The 18,855-nt window shown below is 43.3% G+C and overlaps 1 protein-coding gene across 2 annotated transcripts in view; it reads left to right on the top strand.

Moving 5' to 3' along the window:
* LOC147659635 (uncharacterized) overlaps window positions 1-18,012 on the top strand; it is a 35,604-nt gene extending 17,592 nt beyond the window's left edge. Inside the window, exons 2-4 of one of the 2 annotated variants that reach the window (XM_086951590.1) lie at window positions 13,840-15,882; window positions 16,302-16,375; window positions 16,448-18,012. In XM_086951590.1, coding sequence (XP_086807716.1) covers window positions 14,549-15,882; window positions 16,302-16,375; window positions 16,448-16,506 — 1,467 coding nt within the window. In that variant the 5' untranslated portion in view covers window positions 13,840-14,548 and the 3' untranslated portion in view covers window positions 16,507-18,012. Of the gene's footprint in view, window positions 1-13,839; window positions 16,150-16,301; window positions 16,376-16,447 lie in introns of those variants that run through there. The other variant, XM_086951589.1, reaches the window with a different exon arrangement.
* The last annotated feature ends 843 nt before the right edge of the window (window positions 18,013-18,855 follow it).

The raw sequence follows: 18,855 nt of genomic DNA, 5'->3' as shown, positions 1-18,855 counted from the left end.
GGGTGGTTTTCAGCCTTCTGGTGAGCTGTTTGATGATTCCTGCAAAGAGAGAGTTCCTGTAGTCCAAACTGCTGTTGATGAGTGTGTGGATGACGGTCTTATGGTGATTCTCGGGAGTCATTTGAAAATGTTCTTTAGGGTGTGGAAGCAGTGACGGCATTGACCTGGGCGAACATATCCACCTTTTTGTTGATGATGATCCCTAGGTTACTGGTTTGCAAGCTGTAGGTGGGAGTAGGTCGTAGGTTGGATGGTGGAGTCTCATAGACGGGTGATGTTTCCAAAGATCAACACTTCTATCTTGTCAGTGTTGAGTTTGAGACAGTTAAACATCATCGTTCTGGCTACTTCTATCATGCAGGCAGTGAACTTGTTTCTTGTGTTGTGGATTTAGTCCGAGAGGAACAGTATTAGTTGTGTTTTGTCAGTGAAGGAGAGGATATTGATGTAGTGGTTATGGATGGCGTTGGCCGGTGGGGTATTTAAGTGATGAATAGTGTTCTGCTGAGGAGTGAACCTTGAGGTGCTCCGCAGATGAGATTTCCGGTTTCCAAGGGGTATGATGTCAGGTTGACTGTCAGAGTTCTTTTTATCTGGAAGGAGGTGAACAGTCACATGCAAGTTCTTGAATCTCGTCCTTGTGAAGGCACCTGAAGAGGATGAGATGTGGTACCATGTGACACACCGCCAAGAGGTTCAATAGTATGACGGCCTTACCCTCTCCTCTGTCTAGGATCACGCAAATAGTGTAGGTAGGTTCAATGAGTTCTGTTTCCATACTCTGGGTGGCCTTGAGGAGCTGGTGGTTGACGAAGTAGCTGGTCAAACACTTCTCAATGGTTTTCTCTAGGACTTTGGCCATGTAGGATAGGAGGGTGATCAGTCAGTAGTTGTAGAGTTTCGTGAGGTCCTCAGAGCCGTTACTCAAATCTCCGCGAAACTGTAAAAAATCTCCGCGAACAAGCGGAATTTCTTGTTTGCGAGGCTTTTTTACTGTTCGCATTCACTGTTTGCGTGCTCGGGGGAAATATCTCGCGAACACGCATTTGAAAACGCGAACAAGCAAAATATTTCGCGAAGTCGGGAAACGCAGAATTTCGGGCAATTTCGCATTCTCCGCAGAACGCAAAATTACCCAAATTCCGCAAATTCCGCGAGCGGAACGTAATTTACCGCCCAGGACTAGATTTAGGTAGTGCAGGCAACAGTTGTTCTCTGGTGTGCTGGACTCCGAAGAGCAGGCCCTTTCTATAAATTAATCCAAATCAAACATTCCCCCTCCCTAATTGAGTTATCTATTACCCTGGCTGTTTGTGTCCGTGTCTTGAGCATGGATGGTTCCTGTTTCTGGCTTGTGGTGTGAGTTTTTCCCTTGGAATTGTGTGTCCTAATCAGGTGTATTCACCCTGTTTTCAGGGTAGCCTTCTTCACTCAGGCCTATATTAGTTTCAGGGTGCTGCGCAGCAAGAGGAAGATTGCAAACACTGGTTAACGAGTCCTTGCATAGGCCTGCGACCCACTTTAGTACCCAGGTAAACAAACCTATAAACTATTCTATGTTTGGGGCACCTCCTTCTTTAATCATGATCTGCTGTAGGTTTTACAGTATTTGGAAGGCGATTGACAGTGTGTCATTGTCCAGGTCTTTCATAGGGATGAAGGTACAGCCACTGTACCTATCTTGGCGCATTCGCCCCCTTCCATTGTGGTATTAGGTCCAAAACATATCGGTGCTACATCACAATGAGGCAGATGGTACACATTTCTTCTATGCTTTTGGCCAGTTTCAGTGGTGTTCATGATTTTCAGCTGTTCCCACCTGATGATCTGCAGCCACCGACCGGCCACTATTCTGATATCCGCGGCTGTGTCCTGGATCACAAGCTCAGCGTCTTATTCCTCACCGAAACATGGCTCACTCAATCTACATATGTTGAACCTGTCTGGGCTCGCCCTCTAAGATATCTCATTCAAAGATGCGAAGGACCCTGTGGCAGAGGGGTTGGTATCACAATCATTCACAGAACCTATATTAAGTGCATTCTGTCCCCTGGCCATATTTAGACCTGTGAAAGCATGCCATTAAACTGCATTATAGCAAACCTTTTACATTGTCAGGCTTTCTGATTTATAGACCACCAGGCACCTCTAAATAGTACAGGGAATCTCTAATGGAGCGCCCTACATTGCAATCAACCAATCAAATAACTGTATTTACATTTGGTGAACGCATAAAAGTAGAAAGAAATATCAAAATGCAACTTGTTTGAAAAGCATTTAGAATCAGTAGTTCATTAATTATTTTTTAAATAAAAATATTTACAAGAATCCTCGCCACTAAAACTAACAACAATTCATTATGGATGTATAAAAGTAATAAGAACAAATTATTACGACAAGCAATTTAAAAGGATGCCACGCGTACGTAAACTCTTCCTAATCCTGTGTCGAATTCTAGTTAACATGTTTAAAGCCATGCAACGATTCATTATCAGTAATTGGGCAATTAACAACAGGCTAATGAAAAGGATCAAATAAAACAACCCCCCTCTCTAATGAACTTTACCTAGTCTAAATGACTGATTATAACAAATTTGCAGTCATAAAACAGATGAAAGGGGTTTCCATGGAATTAATTTCTGTAAGGGCTGAAGAGTAAGAAAATAGACTCCGTTTTGTTAACTTTGGGAGAATGAATTTTTTTCCATTTTTATAAAAACAACAGAAGAATAAAATATGAGACCTTGTTTGAGTGGACCCGCCATCGCAAGGACATAGCAATAGATTATTTAGTTCATGTTCTTAGAATTCAATCTCATCCTTGTTCAAAGATATCGATGCATGTTGCTAGAGACAAAGGAGAGATATGAATCATGCCCTGTGGGCACCCTGGGCAGTGTCCGCCAGAATATAACCATGACTTTACTTTGATTATATTGCCATCTTTCTAACTCACATTTATTAACAAAAGCCTCTCTTAACTCAGTTTTGGAGAACGATAAGCATTTAGAGGGTGATGCATACAGAAAACCTAGGCCCAAATCTGTGAAAGACTTCTTGACATATGCTAGCCAAGGAATACTGATGGCTCGGTCAAGGTTGATTATATCTTTTATTACAGCTTGATTCAACATAACAGAGTCCCTTTTCCAAATACGAAACCATAAGGGGAGCGGGGCCAGTTTGAGTCAGTAATAAAAGGAAGTTTGAGTTCTTTGTGGGCAATCAGATTTGAGCAAGCCAGAGTATCTGAAAACAGCTTTTTAACAAACGTATCCTCCACTTTCTGCAGAGTACCCACTTCAGAGGTGTGCCCCATATTTCTGCTCCGTAAGGGGCTATCGATTTTGCCAAATACATTTCTACCATTTCTCTAATTGATTTTTTACCCAGTTTACAGGCAAATTTCCACAGACCAGCTATGCTTCTTTGCAACAAATTAATTCTGTTTTCTACCATAGCAGACCAGTTAAGTTTGGAATTGAAGAAGAGGGCTAGATAGACAAGCATTTGCAATGCAAAAGGTTTTGCATTCACACAAGTTTGAGCTATTGGCACTATAAATGACAATAACTTTTATTTATAATTTGTGTTTTAAAACCTAAATGAAAAGGCATTGTCAATTACAATACTAATAGCTAAAGCTCTAGCAAATGCGAGACCTATTGCATTGCAATTACTAGTGAGCGAGAGGCACTGAAGTGGTGGTATTGGTACTGGTGGTGGTGGTATTATTGGTGGTGGTGGTATTATTGGTGGTGGTGGTATTATTGGTGGTGGTGGTGTTGTTAATAAAACAGGCTTTTGAAAACAATTGGTCATGTGGCTTTAATCCAGATGATATGTAACACAGATGTGCTTTTGTCAGCTTCCCGCACTCAGTATGGAGGGTGGGGCATTTTTTTAAGGTTAAGAAACAGAAAAGTATATTGTTATATTAATGGAACAGCTCTTCAACTTACTGGGAAAGGCACTGCAGACTCCACATTATTTGTGGTCAATAGCACAGTTTCTATCCTAAAGTTGAGCCAAGTGCAGGAGATTAGTAGTCTATGCTTATATATGGGCTCAATGCATGTCCAGGCCCAGTACTCAGTTTACATCCTAACCAACCAAATTTACTATCTGAATGCAAATTTAATCATAATTCTTTCATCAGATTATTTTCTCAAAAAAGTAGTGATTTTTAGTTCCTTTGCCTTTGTCCTGAAAATATACGGTAATTTAAAGCGTTATTAAACCGTTAAACACAGAACACGCTTTGCGGAACTGATGAAGTTCACAAAGATTGTAAAGTTTTAAAGTTTGTAAAAACTTTACAGTGTTGCGCACAAAGTCCTTGCAACGTCACAGAACTCTAGTACAAACAGAAAACAAACACTAAAATAATTCAAACAACATTAATCAGTGTAATCAAAATATCTGCGGGTCTTAGCTGCTCATTTTCACCAATAATAAAAAAAGGTGTACACAATGGATATAAAATCGCACAGTCACACTTCAAACCCATGGGCATTGCACCCAATCACTCATCACCCAATGATCCAACAGCTGTTCCTTTGCTAGTGGAAATTCTGACTTTCAACTGTCCACAGGCAGCAGCACTCCTCAGCTATGCACGGAGTTCAGAAATACTGTTTTTTAGAAATATCTGTGTCTTTTGGCAATGGGCTCAACAACTAGCCACAAAGACAGTTATAAAGATGTCAACATATCACCAGCAATAAACACAAGTAGATACACTGACAATTGCTTAGCATTTGGCTAATTTTTCATTGTTTTCATCCACACATAGCTGTTGTTTTTTAATTGCTTACTTATTTTCACAATTTTTCTAAAGTAAAAAGCAGATTCAAAACGCGCATCGCCTTGCAGAAGTTAACCCTCAATTGGTATGACGTTGGAATTAGTCTACCAGACATTAAAAAATACTAATGGGCGGCACACCTCGCAGCCATAAATCTCCGTACATATGGACGCCACGACGACCCTGGATATGCTATGGACAGATAGCCCTTTTTCCCGGGGGAGCCTTCAGCCGGGTGCCATATTCCAAGCCGAGCAGATATCCCCTCACAGGCTCCACTAAACATACTACTGCGGTGTGGCACACTTCTAATAGGTCACTGGGCTGGGGGGAGAAGCTAATGCTGGCTACCCCGTAGTGGGACTCCTAGGAGCTAGGGAATCTGTGGAAATCGAAGGGGTTTGACAAGTGGGAGCTCAAAGGGATTTCGTGTATACAAGACCTACGGGATAAGACCGACATAAAATTGTTTGCCGCACTACAGCACCAGTACAAACTAGCAGACTCGGAACGCTTTCGCTACATTCAGGTACTTCACGCGCTCAGACCGCTTTTTCTGGCTGGGTCCATCACCACCTCCCCTCCCTGATGGTCTCCTCTAGAGGACAGAATTCTCGATGGACATCTGTCAGAGAAGACCATCTCGCTAATATATAAAAAAATTATGAATAATATGGAGGACTCCCTCCACGCTTTGCGTGAAAAATAGTTGAACGACGGCATAATAATTGACGACGAGGAGTGGCAGGAGGCGGTGTCCTCCCCTACAACAGGAAATTGAATTAGCATATTCCATGAGGCAAGCCATGGGTGTTTTCTAAGCATTTTGATAAACACTGCTGTTATTCTTAAAATAGTATGGACATTTTGAGGAAACAGAAAACAAAATCCAGCAGAAATGCAAGGTGCAGGAAGGCTAACAAACTCTGAATTTCTTTATCCTTTCAGAGTGGGTATGATGCCAGAAAACTGTGGTTGTAATATTGTCTGACGTAAATATTGCGCCCTGTTGATTCAAAACCATTGCTACACTGGAGTAATGACATGAAATCTACCCCAATGGGACAATTGTTTTGTAAACTATATTTAGGACAAAATGTTTGTCAGACATAATTTCTGTTTACGGTATTCAGACTTGAAGCCCAGAGTGGGGTGTAAGAACTTGTAATTATATTATCTGCAGTTTTATATAACACACCGCCAAGATTGAAAAGGATTTTCACTGTTTGTTTCTTAAATTCTAATATTTCAAGAAGATAGTTGTTTTTGCAAGTCTGTAGCCCACCTAAAATATCCAATTTCTAGAACAGGTAGTTGCGGGTTATCAAAAGACTTTTTTTGTGGAGTTTAATATAGCTCAAACTAGACCTGAAGGTATCAGAGCCCTGTACATGAGCACCAATTGCTTACAGACTGACACATTCATTTTTATTTGTTGTGCATGGGGAGATTAAGTGATTTGCCCAGAATCACAGGATGTTGAGCATCCCTGCTGAGACTTGAACCAAGCTTTGAGCCTTCACTCTAAATGTATTTAAAGAGGCCATCCAGTGTAGAGATAAAAAAAAGTTCACTTTGCCCAATTCTGCATTTTAATAGGCCTTTATGAATGTTCCTTTGTTCGATGAAATCATTTGGGGTGTGGATATCCAGTGTAACAAAATTCACTGAATGGACTATTTAATGCTTAACCACACCTTACAGTTTTTTTGTGTTTACAAGCACTTCGTCAGCAGAGAGCCGACAGAAACTAGAGTGCTGCAAGGCGGCACCGGGATACAGCATAACACTTCCTGCAAAAACCAAGTACCCGATATTACAAATTAGCAAAAACATATGGGGTGGGGCTGGAGGGGGAGCAGATGCAGCTTAGAAACTGCAAATAAAATTAAAGTGTGGCGCTTGGAAAATCAGTGGCGCCATTGGCCCAGGTGGGCACGTCGTTTTGCCTGCAGTAGGAAAAACCCATTACAGAAAATAGAGCATGCACCATGTAACAACCAAGTAAAGGTGCCAGTAGCCATGGGAGGATACAAATGGCGACATGCCCATGCTAAGGAGGGACTAATAAGCTTCATAATGAATCAGTCGCCAGCATTTATGAAGGACAAAGACACAAGCCAATCAAAAATAAGGGCGGAGGAGTAAGCGAAGCTTCTCTCCGAACCTTATGGAACTACCACAGATCTCCGCAGAGCAGTGCCTGCACGCTGGCTCAGGCTCGCCCCAATAAAGGACTCTACCTGTTCCATATTACACCCATCTAGATCGAATGAAAAATACTTTTTCCTTCCCAATCCGGCTATCATAACAAAGTTTTTGATTTGTTAACAAGCAAACCATAAGTGCAGCCTTGAAAGTTGAATAAGAGCCAATCAAACGCTGTGGGGCCAGGGGTGTCCTGGCCATCAAAACTGCATCATCTGCGTAGAACAGAGCAGGCAGCGGTAAGCCACCTGCTGATGGAACATCTCTGCCCTGCGCGGTCAAAACTTCATTACATTTATTGGTGTACAAGCAAAAAACAAAGAGGGCAAGGACACACCCCTGTCGCACCCCGTTTTCAATTCTGAATATTTTGACCATTCCCTCTGTTTACCAAACCTGACTACTGCCCCTGCCTCTCTATACGTCTCCCTAATAAAAAGAAAAATTTAGTTTTCCATGCCCATCGACTTCAAAAGAACATACAATTTTGAGTGGCTTACGCAGTCGAATGCCTCAAAAGCCATATAAAACTGGCCCTTTTTTGCACAAACATATTTTGCTGCAAGTAAGGGTGAATTTTGTCGATCGTACCCCTTCCCTTTCTAAACCCATATTGTGTCTCAGCTAAAACATTATTAACAAATGCCCACCCCTCGAGTCTATTTAGGAGCAATCTCCCCATTAGTTTGGCAGCGCTATCCAGCAGGGATAATGGGCTGTAATTTGCCGGATTTGAGGGATCCTCTTTCTTATATATGGGGATAATCAAAGATTATTTCCAAGATACCGGGGGTCGCACTTTGTAAACAGTATTAAAAACTTGGGTCAAGAGTGGAGCCCAACATTTTTATGTACAAAGAAATGTCCAGAGGAACCCCATCTGTCCCTGCTGCCTTTAGGGCAGTCGATTGAGAGAGTGCAAGCTCAATTTCCTCCAATGAAATGAAATGAAAAGGGGATTTGTTAAGCGCTACAGCTGCCCTCAGGATTTTTTTTTATCACCCTAAGGAGGCCAAAGCAGGTGGCCGCCACCTTGGTAGCCTGTGTATTGAAGGTCAATGACTTATCTAACCATACCCCCAGACTTTTGATGTTATCTCTGGGGGCAGGGACTGCTCCCATGCTCATGGGCCACAGCAGCTCCAAGGTGGAGGGGGCTGCCGAGCAGGAGCTCGGTCTTATCGCCATTGAGCTTCAAACAGGAGCTCACCATCCAGCTCTTAACCTCTTCCAAGCACACTGCTAAATTAGGCAGTGATTGGAGGCCACTCTTCTGCACAAGGGAGACCACCAGCTGGGTGTCATCCGCATAGGAAATTATGTTAATACCATGCGGACGAACAATCCCAGCCAGCGGCCTCATATATGCATTGACGAGCGTAGGGCTCAGTGAAGAACCCTGAGGAACTCCACACCCTAGAAGCCTGCTTGACGAGACGGATGTGCCATCAAAGACCTGGAAGGTTCTATCAGTTAGAAAAGACTTGAACCAAACCAGGGCATCTCCGGACACACCCAGGTCGGCGAGACGGTTCACGAGAATTTTGTGATGTACCGTACCAAAAGCGGCACTCAGATCGAGGAGGATCACTCCCCGATCCAAGATCCGCCTCGCGTCCTCTGTCACAGCTAGCAGGGCGGTCTCCGTCCCATGTTTAGGGCGGAAGCCTGTCTGGGAAACATCAAGGAGATGGTTATCCTCGAGAAACTGCGTCAAGATGGTGTTGATGTGTTTCTCGAGGATCTTGGTTGCCCATGGGAGCAAGGAGAGCGGGCGATAGTTGCTGGGATTAGCTGGATCAAGGGCAGGTTTTTTCAGCAAGGCCCGTACCATGGCATGCTTCCATGCCAAGGGTACCATCCCACTCAAGATGGAGGAGTTCAGCAACTCCATGAGTGTAGGGAAGATGGCTTTGCTGGCCAAAACCAGCGAGCCTGGGGGAGCAGGATCGCACGGAGAGCCAGATCTTATTTGATGTGCAAGAACCTCTAATGTTTCCAGATTCAACAAAGGGAAATGGTCTAGCTTATTTTGAGAAGGAATTTCTGTGTCCAAGACCGGATCGGGGCTTTGGGTGAGTAGTTCAGTGACTGGGTCCCGAAAGGAGAGGTAAATTGTGGTGACTTTATGAAAGAAAAAATCAACCAGCTTGTTACATCTAGAGAGAGAGAATTACTATTGTCTGCCACATGCGAAGGGGGTTTTTTCAAAGATTTAACTATTCGATATATTTCTTTGGGCTTAGATTTAGCCAATGTTATTTTCTCATTATAATGGACTGCTTGTGTAGGTAAATGGCGAATTTATAGGTCCTAATGGCTTCCCTATAGGTAGCTTTATCGGTGGAGTCATAGGTCATGCGCCATTTCCTCTCCAAACTTTTGCAGATACGTTTTTTGTCCCTAAGTTCTTCTGTATACCACGGTGCAGATTTATTCTGTCTCTTCGACCCAGTTAGGTTAAGAGGGAGAATCAGGTCTAAAGAGGTGGTGATCCAATTGTTATATTCGTTGTTATTCACTAATGGATCATGGATCATGAGAGAGTAATGGTCTGGTGGTACTAAGGACCTTCGTCCAATTATCTACATGAAGTTTGGACCAATTTCGGATTTTACGGGACGTGAAAGTAGACGGTGGAGATTTGTATGTGGTCCAGGTAAAGGCTATCAAAAAGTGATCCGTCCACGGTAGGCAGCTGACGGTGCCCACTCTGAGATATTCGCAGTTGCTGAAGATCGGATCTAAGAGATGACCTTTTACATGCGTTGGAGAAGGGACCAGTTGCTCTAATTGAATAGCAGCTAAACTCGCCATCATCTCTGTAGCCGTGGTGTCTGACATATTATCAAAATGGACATTAAAGTCTCCGAGTAGTGTAAAGTTTGAGGGAGAGGTGGCCAATTCGGCAGCCACCGAAGGAAGGGAAGTTTGGAATTGTCCAATGGGTCCGGGGGGACGGTAGATAAGGATACCTGTAAAACTGGTATTAGGGGAGAATTCAATCACGAAGGGCAGACTTTCGCAATCAGCAATCGCCTCCGTCAGGCAACAACAAACATAACTATCTTTATAAATGATAGCAAGCCCTCCACCTTTGCCCTGCGGTCGATCTAGCCGGACTATCTGGTAACCAGGTGTAAGGGCTTGCACCAGGTCCGGCTGAGAGTCTTGGGTCAATCAGGTTTCGGTCAAGAAGACCGCATCCGGTGCATGTTCATCTAACAGCAAAGATATTTCTACGCTGTGCTTAGGGAGAGACCTACAATTAAGAAGAAACATGGAGTAAACCTTTGCTTCTGACTTGGCGGTTGTACTGATCAGCTCCAACTTACAATGCGGGCAGAGCCGGGGAATCTCCAATGGATGTATAGAATGACAGCAGTTAGGTGACATAGGTGGACGAAGCTGATGTAGAATGTCCGAGCTATATAACCTCCTATCTCCCACCAAAAGGCCAGGGGGAATGGCCCCTGGTCCCGTTCGGGCTCGGACGGGCGCAGACGGGCTTGCCTTTGGCTGCGCGGATGGGAGGACATGTGATTTTTATACAGTGTTGAGGAGGGTGGGAGGCGTCCTGCAGCTAGACTGCAACCCCTCGTCCTCTTAAGATGGCGGCTGTGAATTCCATCCCCAGATGGGTAGTCATCAAGTCCTAAGGTTTTTTTGTAGCGCTATCCATCTCTACATTGAAAATGCTCTGGAAGTGAGACAGCCAGGTGGATTGTTCTATATGAATATCAAGAGAAGGGCCGCCCTGATCCTGCCAAAAAGGGGCATGTACCACCCTCCAAAATGCCTCTCCCTCTCTTCTGTTGTTTCTGTCCAAGGATGGGGAGAAACATGTAAACAATCTCCTAACCAAAATATTAGAACAATATAAAATATTAGATTGTTCGCAAAATGGATTGAGATCATACAGCACCGAAACTGCTCTTTTAACAGTTACTGAATCCCTTTGCAGTACTGCAGATGCTGGCAAATCCCAGGCTCTGATACTCCTAGATTTAAGTGTGACCTTCGACACTGTCTCACATTCAATAATATTAACTCGCTTCACTGACCTGGGGGTACAGGGCAAAGGTCTGCCCTGGTTTACCTTTGTTTTAAAAGAGTCGTTTTTTAAAGTTATACCCCCCCTTTCGCCTCATCACAAAGAAGACTGGCTCCTGGCATCCCTCGGGGTGTGGAGCTCAGTCCTACCCTTTTTAATATTCAGATCAGACCTCATCAGACCTCAGGTAGTGAAATATTTTGGAATATCTCACTAGTGTTGTATGCTGATGACACTCAGCTAATTATTTCGCTGTCGACAGAGTCGACTGGCTTTTATACATCTAAAAACTGTGTAGCAGCGTTGGCCAAATGGATGCACAACAACTGCTTAAAACTTAACTAAAAGAACAGTGTTCCAAGGAGTACCCGGCCTAGCTGCCTGGATGCAATTTTACACACCCTCCAGAACACTACACCCCACCAATCTAAACCTGGCCCACATCCCTCATCACAGCAGAGCCAGACGGGAGGTTTCTCCTTCCATGTCTTACCTCTGACCCGATGGAATTCTATGCCTCCTAACCTTAGAAATATTCAATATCTCTTACGTTTCTGGGCTAACGATTTTTCCTCTCTCTTAATCTCTTTGTTTGTAGCACCAAATGGAAGACATTCAATCAATCAATCAATCAATCAGAGTACTTGTAGAGCGCGCTACTTACCCGTGAGGATCTCAAGGCGCTGAGGAGAGGGGGGTGCTGCAACTGCTTGAAGAGCCAGGTCTTGAGGAGTTTTCTGAAGGCGAGTAGGTCTTGGGTCTGCCGTATGTCGGTAGGGAGGGTGTTCCAGGTCTTGGCGGTGAGGTAGGAGAAGTATCTGCCGCCGGAGGTCACTCTTTGAATGCGAGGGACAGCGGCGAGGGTGAGGCTGTCGGAGCAGAGCTGGTGCATGGGGGTGTAGGAGCTGAGTCTGCTGTTAAGGTAGGCTGGTCTAGCATTGTGGAGTGCTTTGTGTACGTGGTTGAGGAGCTTGAAGGTGATCCTCTTGTCGACGGGGAGCCAGTGTAGTTCTCTCAGGTGGTGGGTGATGTGGCTGCGGCGGGGGACGTTGACGATTAGTCGGGCGGAAGCGTTTTGGATGCGTTGTAGCCGTTGTAGGTGTTTGTCTGTGATTCCTGCATAGAGTGCTTTGCCGTAGTCCAGTCTGCTGCTGACGAGGGCCTGTGTCACCGTTCTTCTTGTTTCGGTCGGGATCCACTTGTAGATCCTGCGGAGCATGTGGAGGGTGTTGTAGCAGGGGGAGTAGACGGCGTAGCCATGGAGAGGGAGGAGTCGAGGATAAATCCTAGGTTGTGTGCATGGTTGGTGGGTGTTGGTGCTGTTTCCAGTGTGGTTGGCCACCAGGAGTCGTCCCAGGCTGAGGGGGTGGGTCAGAGGATGAGTACCTCCGTCTTGTCCGAGTTCAGCTTCAGACGGTTGCTACTCGTGGAGGTTGGTTTTGGCGGTGTGCGGGTCTTTGGTGAGGGAGAGGATGAGCTGGGTGTCGTTTGTGTAGGAGATGATGTTGAGGTCTTGCTGGCGGGCCACTTGTGAGAGGGGGGCCATGTAGATGTTGAACAGCTTCGGGCTGAGGGATCAGCCCTGGGGAACGCCGCAGATGATGTTGGTGGCTTCGGATCAGGAGGGTGGCAGGCGGACGCTCTGGGTTCTGCCAGAGAGGAAGGACGTGGTTCAGTCAAGGGCCTTCTCTTGGATTCCAGTTTCTAGGAGGCGTGTCTTTAGAGTGCGATGGCAGATCGCGTTGAAGGCGGCCGACAGGTCCAGGAGGATGAGGGCTGATGTTTCGCCAGATAAGTCAGATACCATGGTAAGGTAGAAAAAACAAAAAGCAGACACTTATTGGCAGCAGAGATATCACAGGTATATTACTGGTTGTGATGGAATCTCTGATAAATGCTGCAATCTTCCAACAAATGCTTGAACCATCCCTAGGAATGTGGCAAAGATAACTTAACAAACAGAAAAGTAAAGACAGGAGTTGGAACTTAAGCTGCTCCAGTGTAAACTGGAAAGTACTGTCAAGAAGAGTGTGAATGGAGCTACATTTGCCATATACTTCCTGAAGCGTTACCTTTATTATATACTTCCTGAAGCGTTACCTTAATTATATACTTCCTGGAGCGTTACCAATATTATACACTTCCTGGAGTTTTACCTTTATTATATAGTTCCTGGAGCATTACCTTTATTATATACTTCCTAGAGCGTTACATTTATTATATTTTTCCTGGAGCGTTACCTTTATTATATACTTCCTAGAGCGTTACCTTTATTATATACTTCCTGGAGCGTTACATTTATTATATATTTCCTGGAGCGTTACCTTTATTATATACTTCCTGAAGCGTTACATTTATTATGTACTTCATGAAGAGTTTTCTTTGTCATGTAGTCTTGAAAGGGTTACTGCAGTTATACGATTCCTGAAACTGAAGTGACAGCAAAACATCCTGATCCATCTCTTCTTACACAATCCCCTCTTGTTTAAATGAAATCTTAGCCATGTGCGTCTTCGTAAAGCTGTACCTGTAGCAAGTGGGCACTCCATGTGTGCTCTTTCTGTACTAAGTTACTGTGCGAACACCGGAAAATCACCACTTTTCTGAATTAAGTAAAACATTTAGTTAAATATGTGTGTATGGTGAAATATCTCTTGGTAACCTTCATAAATGGTAATGACCAGATGTCTTTTACAACTAGTTAAATATTGTGTATTCACATTCTCTTACATTACCATTTAGTGATTTTAAATCTCTTTACATCCAATAGGAAACCAGCCTTCAATGCACAAATGATCGTGAATAATGACAGTAATAATGGAAATATGAAAACAAGTGGTTGGAAAAAAAGAGGTCCAATATTTAGGAAAAGATCTGCATAGAGACTGGAGAACTTGAACATAATCTGATACATCCTGGAAGAGGCACTTCAGAGCAATTGGGTAGATATAAGATTCTCAACTCTGCACCTCCACGCAATAGGACTAAGAAATTACCTCTAGAGAATTAAGGCAACAACACTGACAAACAACTTCCAGTATAAACAGGCCTGCACCACCAGCTTTGATCATGTGTTCGGTATGAGGTGGATAAAGTATTGCTCTGCTTCCTGTAATGATGGCAGACCACCATTCAGCACGCTAGGTGTATTGTACCTCTTTCTGGCCAAGCCACAGGAACAAGTGAAAAGCACAAGGGAGTGGAGCCAGACAACTGAAGGGTAAAGGGAAGAGAGGGTCTCTGATCTACAACAGACTGTCCCAATTTGCTTCGACCAGAATGAAGACTGATCTTCACTCATAAACATGCAAAACCATTCTGCAATCTAAAGACATAACCACCTACAAAGAAGCTTTACTTGCCACAGTTATAATATTTATAGTTGGCGAGTCTTGTAGTTCATTCTGAAATCTGAAATCAACAATCCAAAATACCACACACATACAGGGAATGTGAGAATAACACGTGCTTTATCAACCATGTTAGCTCCTCAGAAAACGCAGTCATGGGATACAGACAAATATAAACCCGACCCAGAGACACTAACCAAGAAAGAAGAATCATACACAAGCAGCAAGAGCTTTAGTTTGTCATCACTACTAAAGAGCCATCAGCAAACACACACAGGAAAAGCAACGTGCAATTGCAATGAATGTGTGAACAACTTTAGTCAATTAGCACTCCTAAAAGATCATCAGCGGACACACATGGGGGAAAAACGATACCATTGCAATGAATGTGTGAAGGCATTCAGTCAGTTATCAAATCTTAAAAGCCATCAGCAAACACACACAGGAGAAAAAACATACCATTCCAATGAATGTGTGAAGGCATTTAGGCAGTTATCAATTCTTCAAAAACATCAGCAAACACACACCGGAGAAAAACCGTACCATTGCACTGAATGTGTGAAGGGCTTCAGTCATTTATCACAACTCCAAGTTCATCAGCGAACACACACTGGGGAAAAACCATACCATTGCACTGAATGTGTGAAGAGCTTCAGTCAGTTATCACATTTCCAAAGACATCAGCGAACACATACTGGGGAAAAACTGTACCATTGCACTGAATGTGTGAAGGGCTACAGTCAATTATCACAACTCCAAGTTCATCAGCGAACACACACTGGGGAAAAACCATACCATTGCACTGAATGTTTGAAGAGCTTCAGTCACTTATCAAATTTCAAAAGACATCAACGAACACATACTGGGGAAAAACCGTACCATTGCACTGAATGTGTGAAAGGCTACAGTCATTTATCACAACTCCAAGTTCATCAGCGAACACACACTGGGGAAAAACCATATCATTGCACTGAATGTGTGAAGAGCTTCAGTCAGTTATCAAATTTCCAAAGACATCAGCGAACACATACTGGGGAAAAACCATACCATTGTAGTGAATGTGTGAAGAGCTTCAGTCGGTTATCACAACTCCAAAGTCATCAGCGAACACATACTGGGGAAAAACCATACCATTGCAATGAATGTGGAAGTAATTTTAGTGATTCTTCAACTCTCAGGAATCATAAGCGAACGCACACAGGAGAAAAACCATACCATTGCAATGAATGCCTGAAGAGATTCAATCAGTTATCAATTCTTCAAGTTCATCAGCGAACACACACAGGGGAAAAGCCATTACATTGCTGTGAATGTGTGAAGAGCTTCAGTCGGTTATCACAACTCCAAACACATCAGCGAACACACACTGGGGAAAAACCGTACCATTGCACTGAATGTGTGAAGAGCTTCAGTGTGTTATCAAATCTTCGAAGACATCAACGAACACACAAAGGGGAAAAACCATAGCATTGCAGTGAATGTGTGAAGAGCTGCAGTCGGTTATTGGACAAACAAAAACATAAACAAATGCACACTGGGGAAAAGCCATACCATTGCCATGAACGTGGAAGTAGTTTTAGTGATTCCTTAAATCTCAGGAATCATCAGTGAACACATACAGGGGAAAAGCCATGCCATTGCAATGAATGTGCAAGTAGTTTTAGTGATTCCTCAAATCTCAGAAGTCACAGCGAACACAGACAGGGGAAAAGCCATTACAGTGCTGTGAATGTATGAAGAGCATTAGTCTGTTATCAATTCTGCAGAGACATCAGCGAACACACACAGGGGAAAAAACATCTGATTGCAATGAATGTGGAAATAGTTTTAGTCGTTCCTCAAAATTAAGGAAAAATCAGCGAACACACACAGCAGAAAAAACGTTCAAGTGCAGTGAGTGTGTTAAGTGCTTTAGTCAATTATCAGAAATACAAGGACATCAACAAACACACACAGGTGATAAACCCCTACCACAGCAGTGAATGTGGAAGTAGTTTTAGAAGTTACACCATCAGCATCCAAACACAGGTGAAACCCCCACCACTGCAGTGAATGAGGAAGTAGTTTTAGTGCCCCTTCAACATTAAGAAATCTCCAGAGAACCCACTTAGGGGAAATGTCTTTCAAATGCACTACACAAACACAATCAGGAGAGAAACCATACCATTGTAATGGATTTGGAAGTTTTGTCGGAAGAATTTTAAGCTAACTACAGAGATTAGTTTAACAAGCACAGCCTGGAGAACATTTCTAGCTGATGTTGGTGTTTGGTCATTTTGTGCAATAACAGGTTCAATGACAGCTGCTAGAGAACAACATCCAAAGGCACAAAAAGACAAAGTAGGACCTGTAACTCTGAGAGTTAATGCTTGCAGCACAAACATTTACCTCCAAAGCACTGACTTGGGAGATATGATGCTCATTTAACTCGTCACATGATCTGTTAAGGTACCCACCATAGTGGCACTTCCCCAGAGGTGTCTAATATCAAGCTGGACCCATGGGAAATTTGCTTGCTCACCACTGACTGTAAATGATTCACAGCTAGATTAATTTTATATGAATATATTTTAGATCTTTCTTATTTACAGAGAATCAACCAACTAACTCCTAACTGGTGAAAGGACAGAATCCATGCATGATGGCGAAAGTATTGATCGCAGAGAGAGCTGGCGTAAAGTTTAGTTCTTAATACGTTTCTGAAAGGTTGACAGTTAAGTAAAGACTCTTGAGCAATAAAGAATTCCAGCTCTTACAGTCCAGAACTATCAACTCCCTACTTTACATTTGTTGAACCTTGTCACTGGAAAAACAATCTGGATTTAGAAGTAAAGGAACACAAAAGATACTGACTTTTGATACAAATGATATTCAGGTTTGTTTTTACAAGTAAAAAGAAACTCTTGTTTTATAAACTGCCGGTGAATGAATGGGCATAAAAAGTGCTGCCTCGTGAGCAAGCAGTGAAACTTTGTGATGCAGTTGGGACGTCCTCCGACCACAAATAAGATGGATCGTAACATTCTGAATCATCTGTAAGGTGCTCTTGTGTTGCTGTAGCTGTCAAATAAACAGTGTTCTTATAGCCCAGACTTGCCTAGAGGAAGGAGTTCACCGATATAATATGCACATCAGAAGAGAGGATACATCTCCAGTAGCCAAAGATAGTCGAAATGAATGCTTTCCACCAAGTTCATTTTAACAGATTGTTGAGTCTAGGATGTTCTTCCTGCTGCCGACCATCATCATCATCACTACACCACCACACAGCCAGTCAGTAACAGGAACAAGACTGCTCTTCAGCACACCCATCCTTATACATTACACACTACAGGGGTTTCCTCCAGTGCCAAACTCACTTTACTTTCACGTTAACAGCAACAAGTTCTAAACTGAACAAGTGGTTTGCATGGCCATTAGTGGCATAAGAAATTAGAAACCCAATACTTTATTAATCTGTATTAATGATACATAACCAAACATCCAAACACCACCCAAGTATGGACATCCAAGAGCCTTTAAAAACCACACTACAGACGTATGTACCCGGATCAAACTCAATTTATTGTAACATTAACATGAACAAAATCATGATACAGCAAGAACAATCATGAGGATATGAAATTTATACAATGATGACTAGATTTTACATATTAATACGAAATGTATGTTTTTAGATATGTAATAAAAAAAACATTTATTTGAATTCATTGTATTTGACTACTGATTGTATAGGAGATCTTAAATGTGATTTATTCCCTAAACTATAAAGATAATTTGTGATGTCAGCAAGAAGCCTAGTTTATTTGGCAATAGAGGGGTCAAATCTCAATAGCATGACTGCTTTCAGAAGGTAGTCTGGCACAGGTGCAATCATAGGGGACTATTCTCGCCAGAATGCCTTCTCTCAGAGTGCGAGTTGCTTTTTTGGTCTCGGCCTGATCCAGCGCATGCGCTGGTCTAGATGAGACATTTAGTAGCTGCTTAGAAAAGTGCTACTTTCCTGGCAACCAGCTTACTATCACGCGCACAAGAGCGCGCGCGCATGCGCGTAATAGCAAGCTGGTGGCCAGCAAGGTAGCACTTGCGGTGATGCGTCACCACTCGTGTTTTTTTTTTCTTCATTTCGGGGCCGCGCGGCTTTACTTTTATGGCCTCGCGGCCAAATGTAGGTGCAATGCTGCAGTCCGCCTCCGCGAGAGTTCCCTAATCCAGCTCTTAGGGTCTGTCCGTATGGAACCAATTTCTGCAAGAGCACCGCTCCCCTGCCATGCCACATGGAAGCCTTTCTTGTAATTTAGCCATCGCGGCGTTAAATACATATTTCCACATTAGCAGCTTTCCTCACTAGGAAAGTGGGGACTGTTTTAAGAGCTTTGTCCTTGTGAAAACTTCAAACTTATTTCCCCAATAGCAGTGCAAGCCTTCCCCTCAAC

The sequence above is a fragment of the Lissotriton vulgaris genome, unplaced genomic scaffold (genome assembly GCF_964263255.1).
Source record: "Lissotriton vulgaris unplaced genomic scaffold, aLisVul1.2 SCAFFOLD_557, whole genome shotgun sequence".
NCBI lineage: Eukaryota > Metazoa > Chordata > Amphibia > Caudata > Salamandridae > Lissotriton > Lissotriton vulgaris.
The sequence above is the reverse complement of the archived record's forward strand: the minus strand, read 5'-3'. Positions and strand labels throughout refer to the sequence as shown.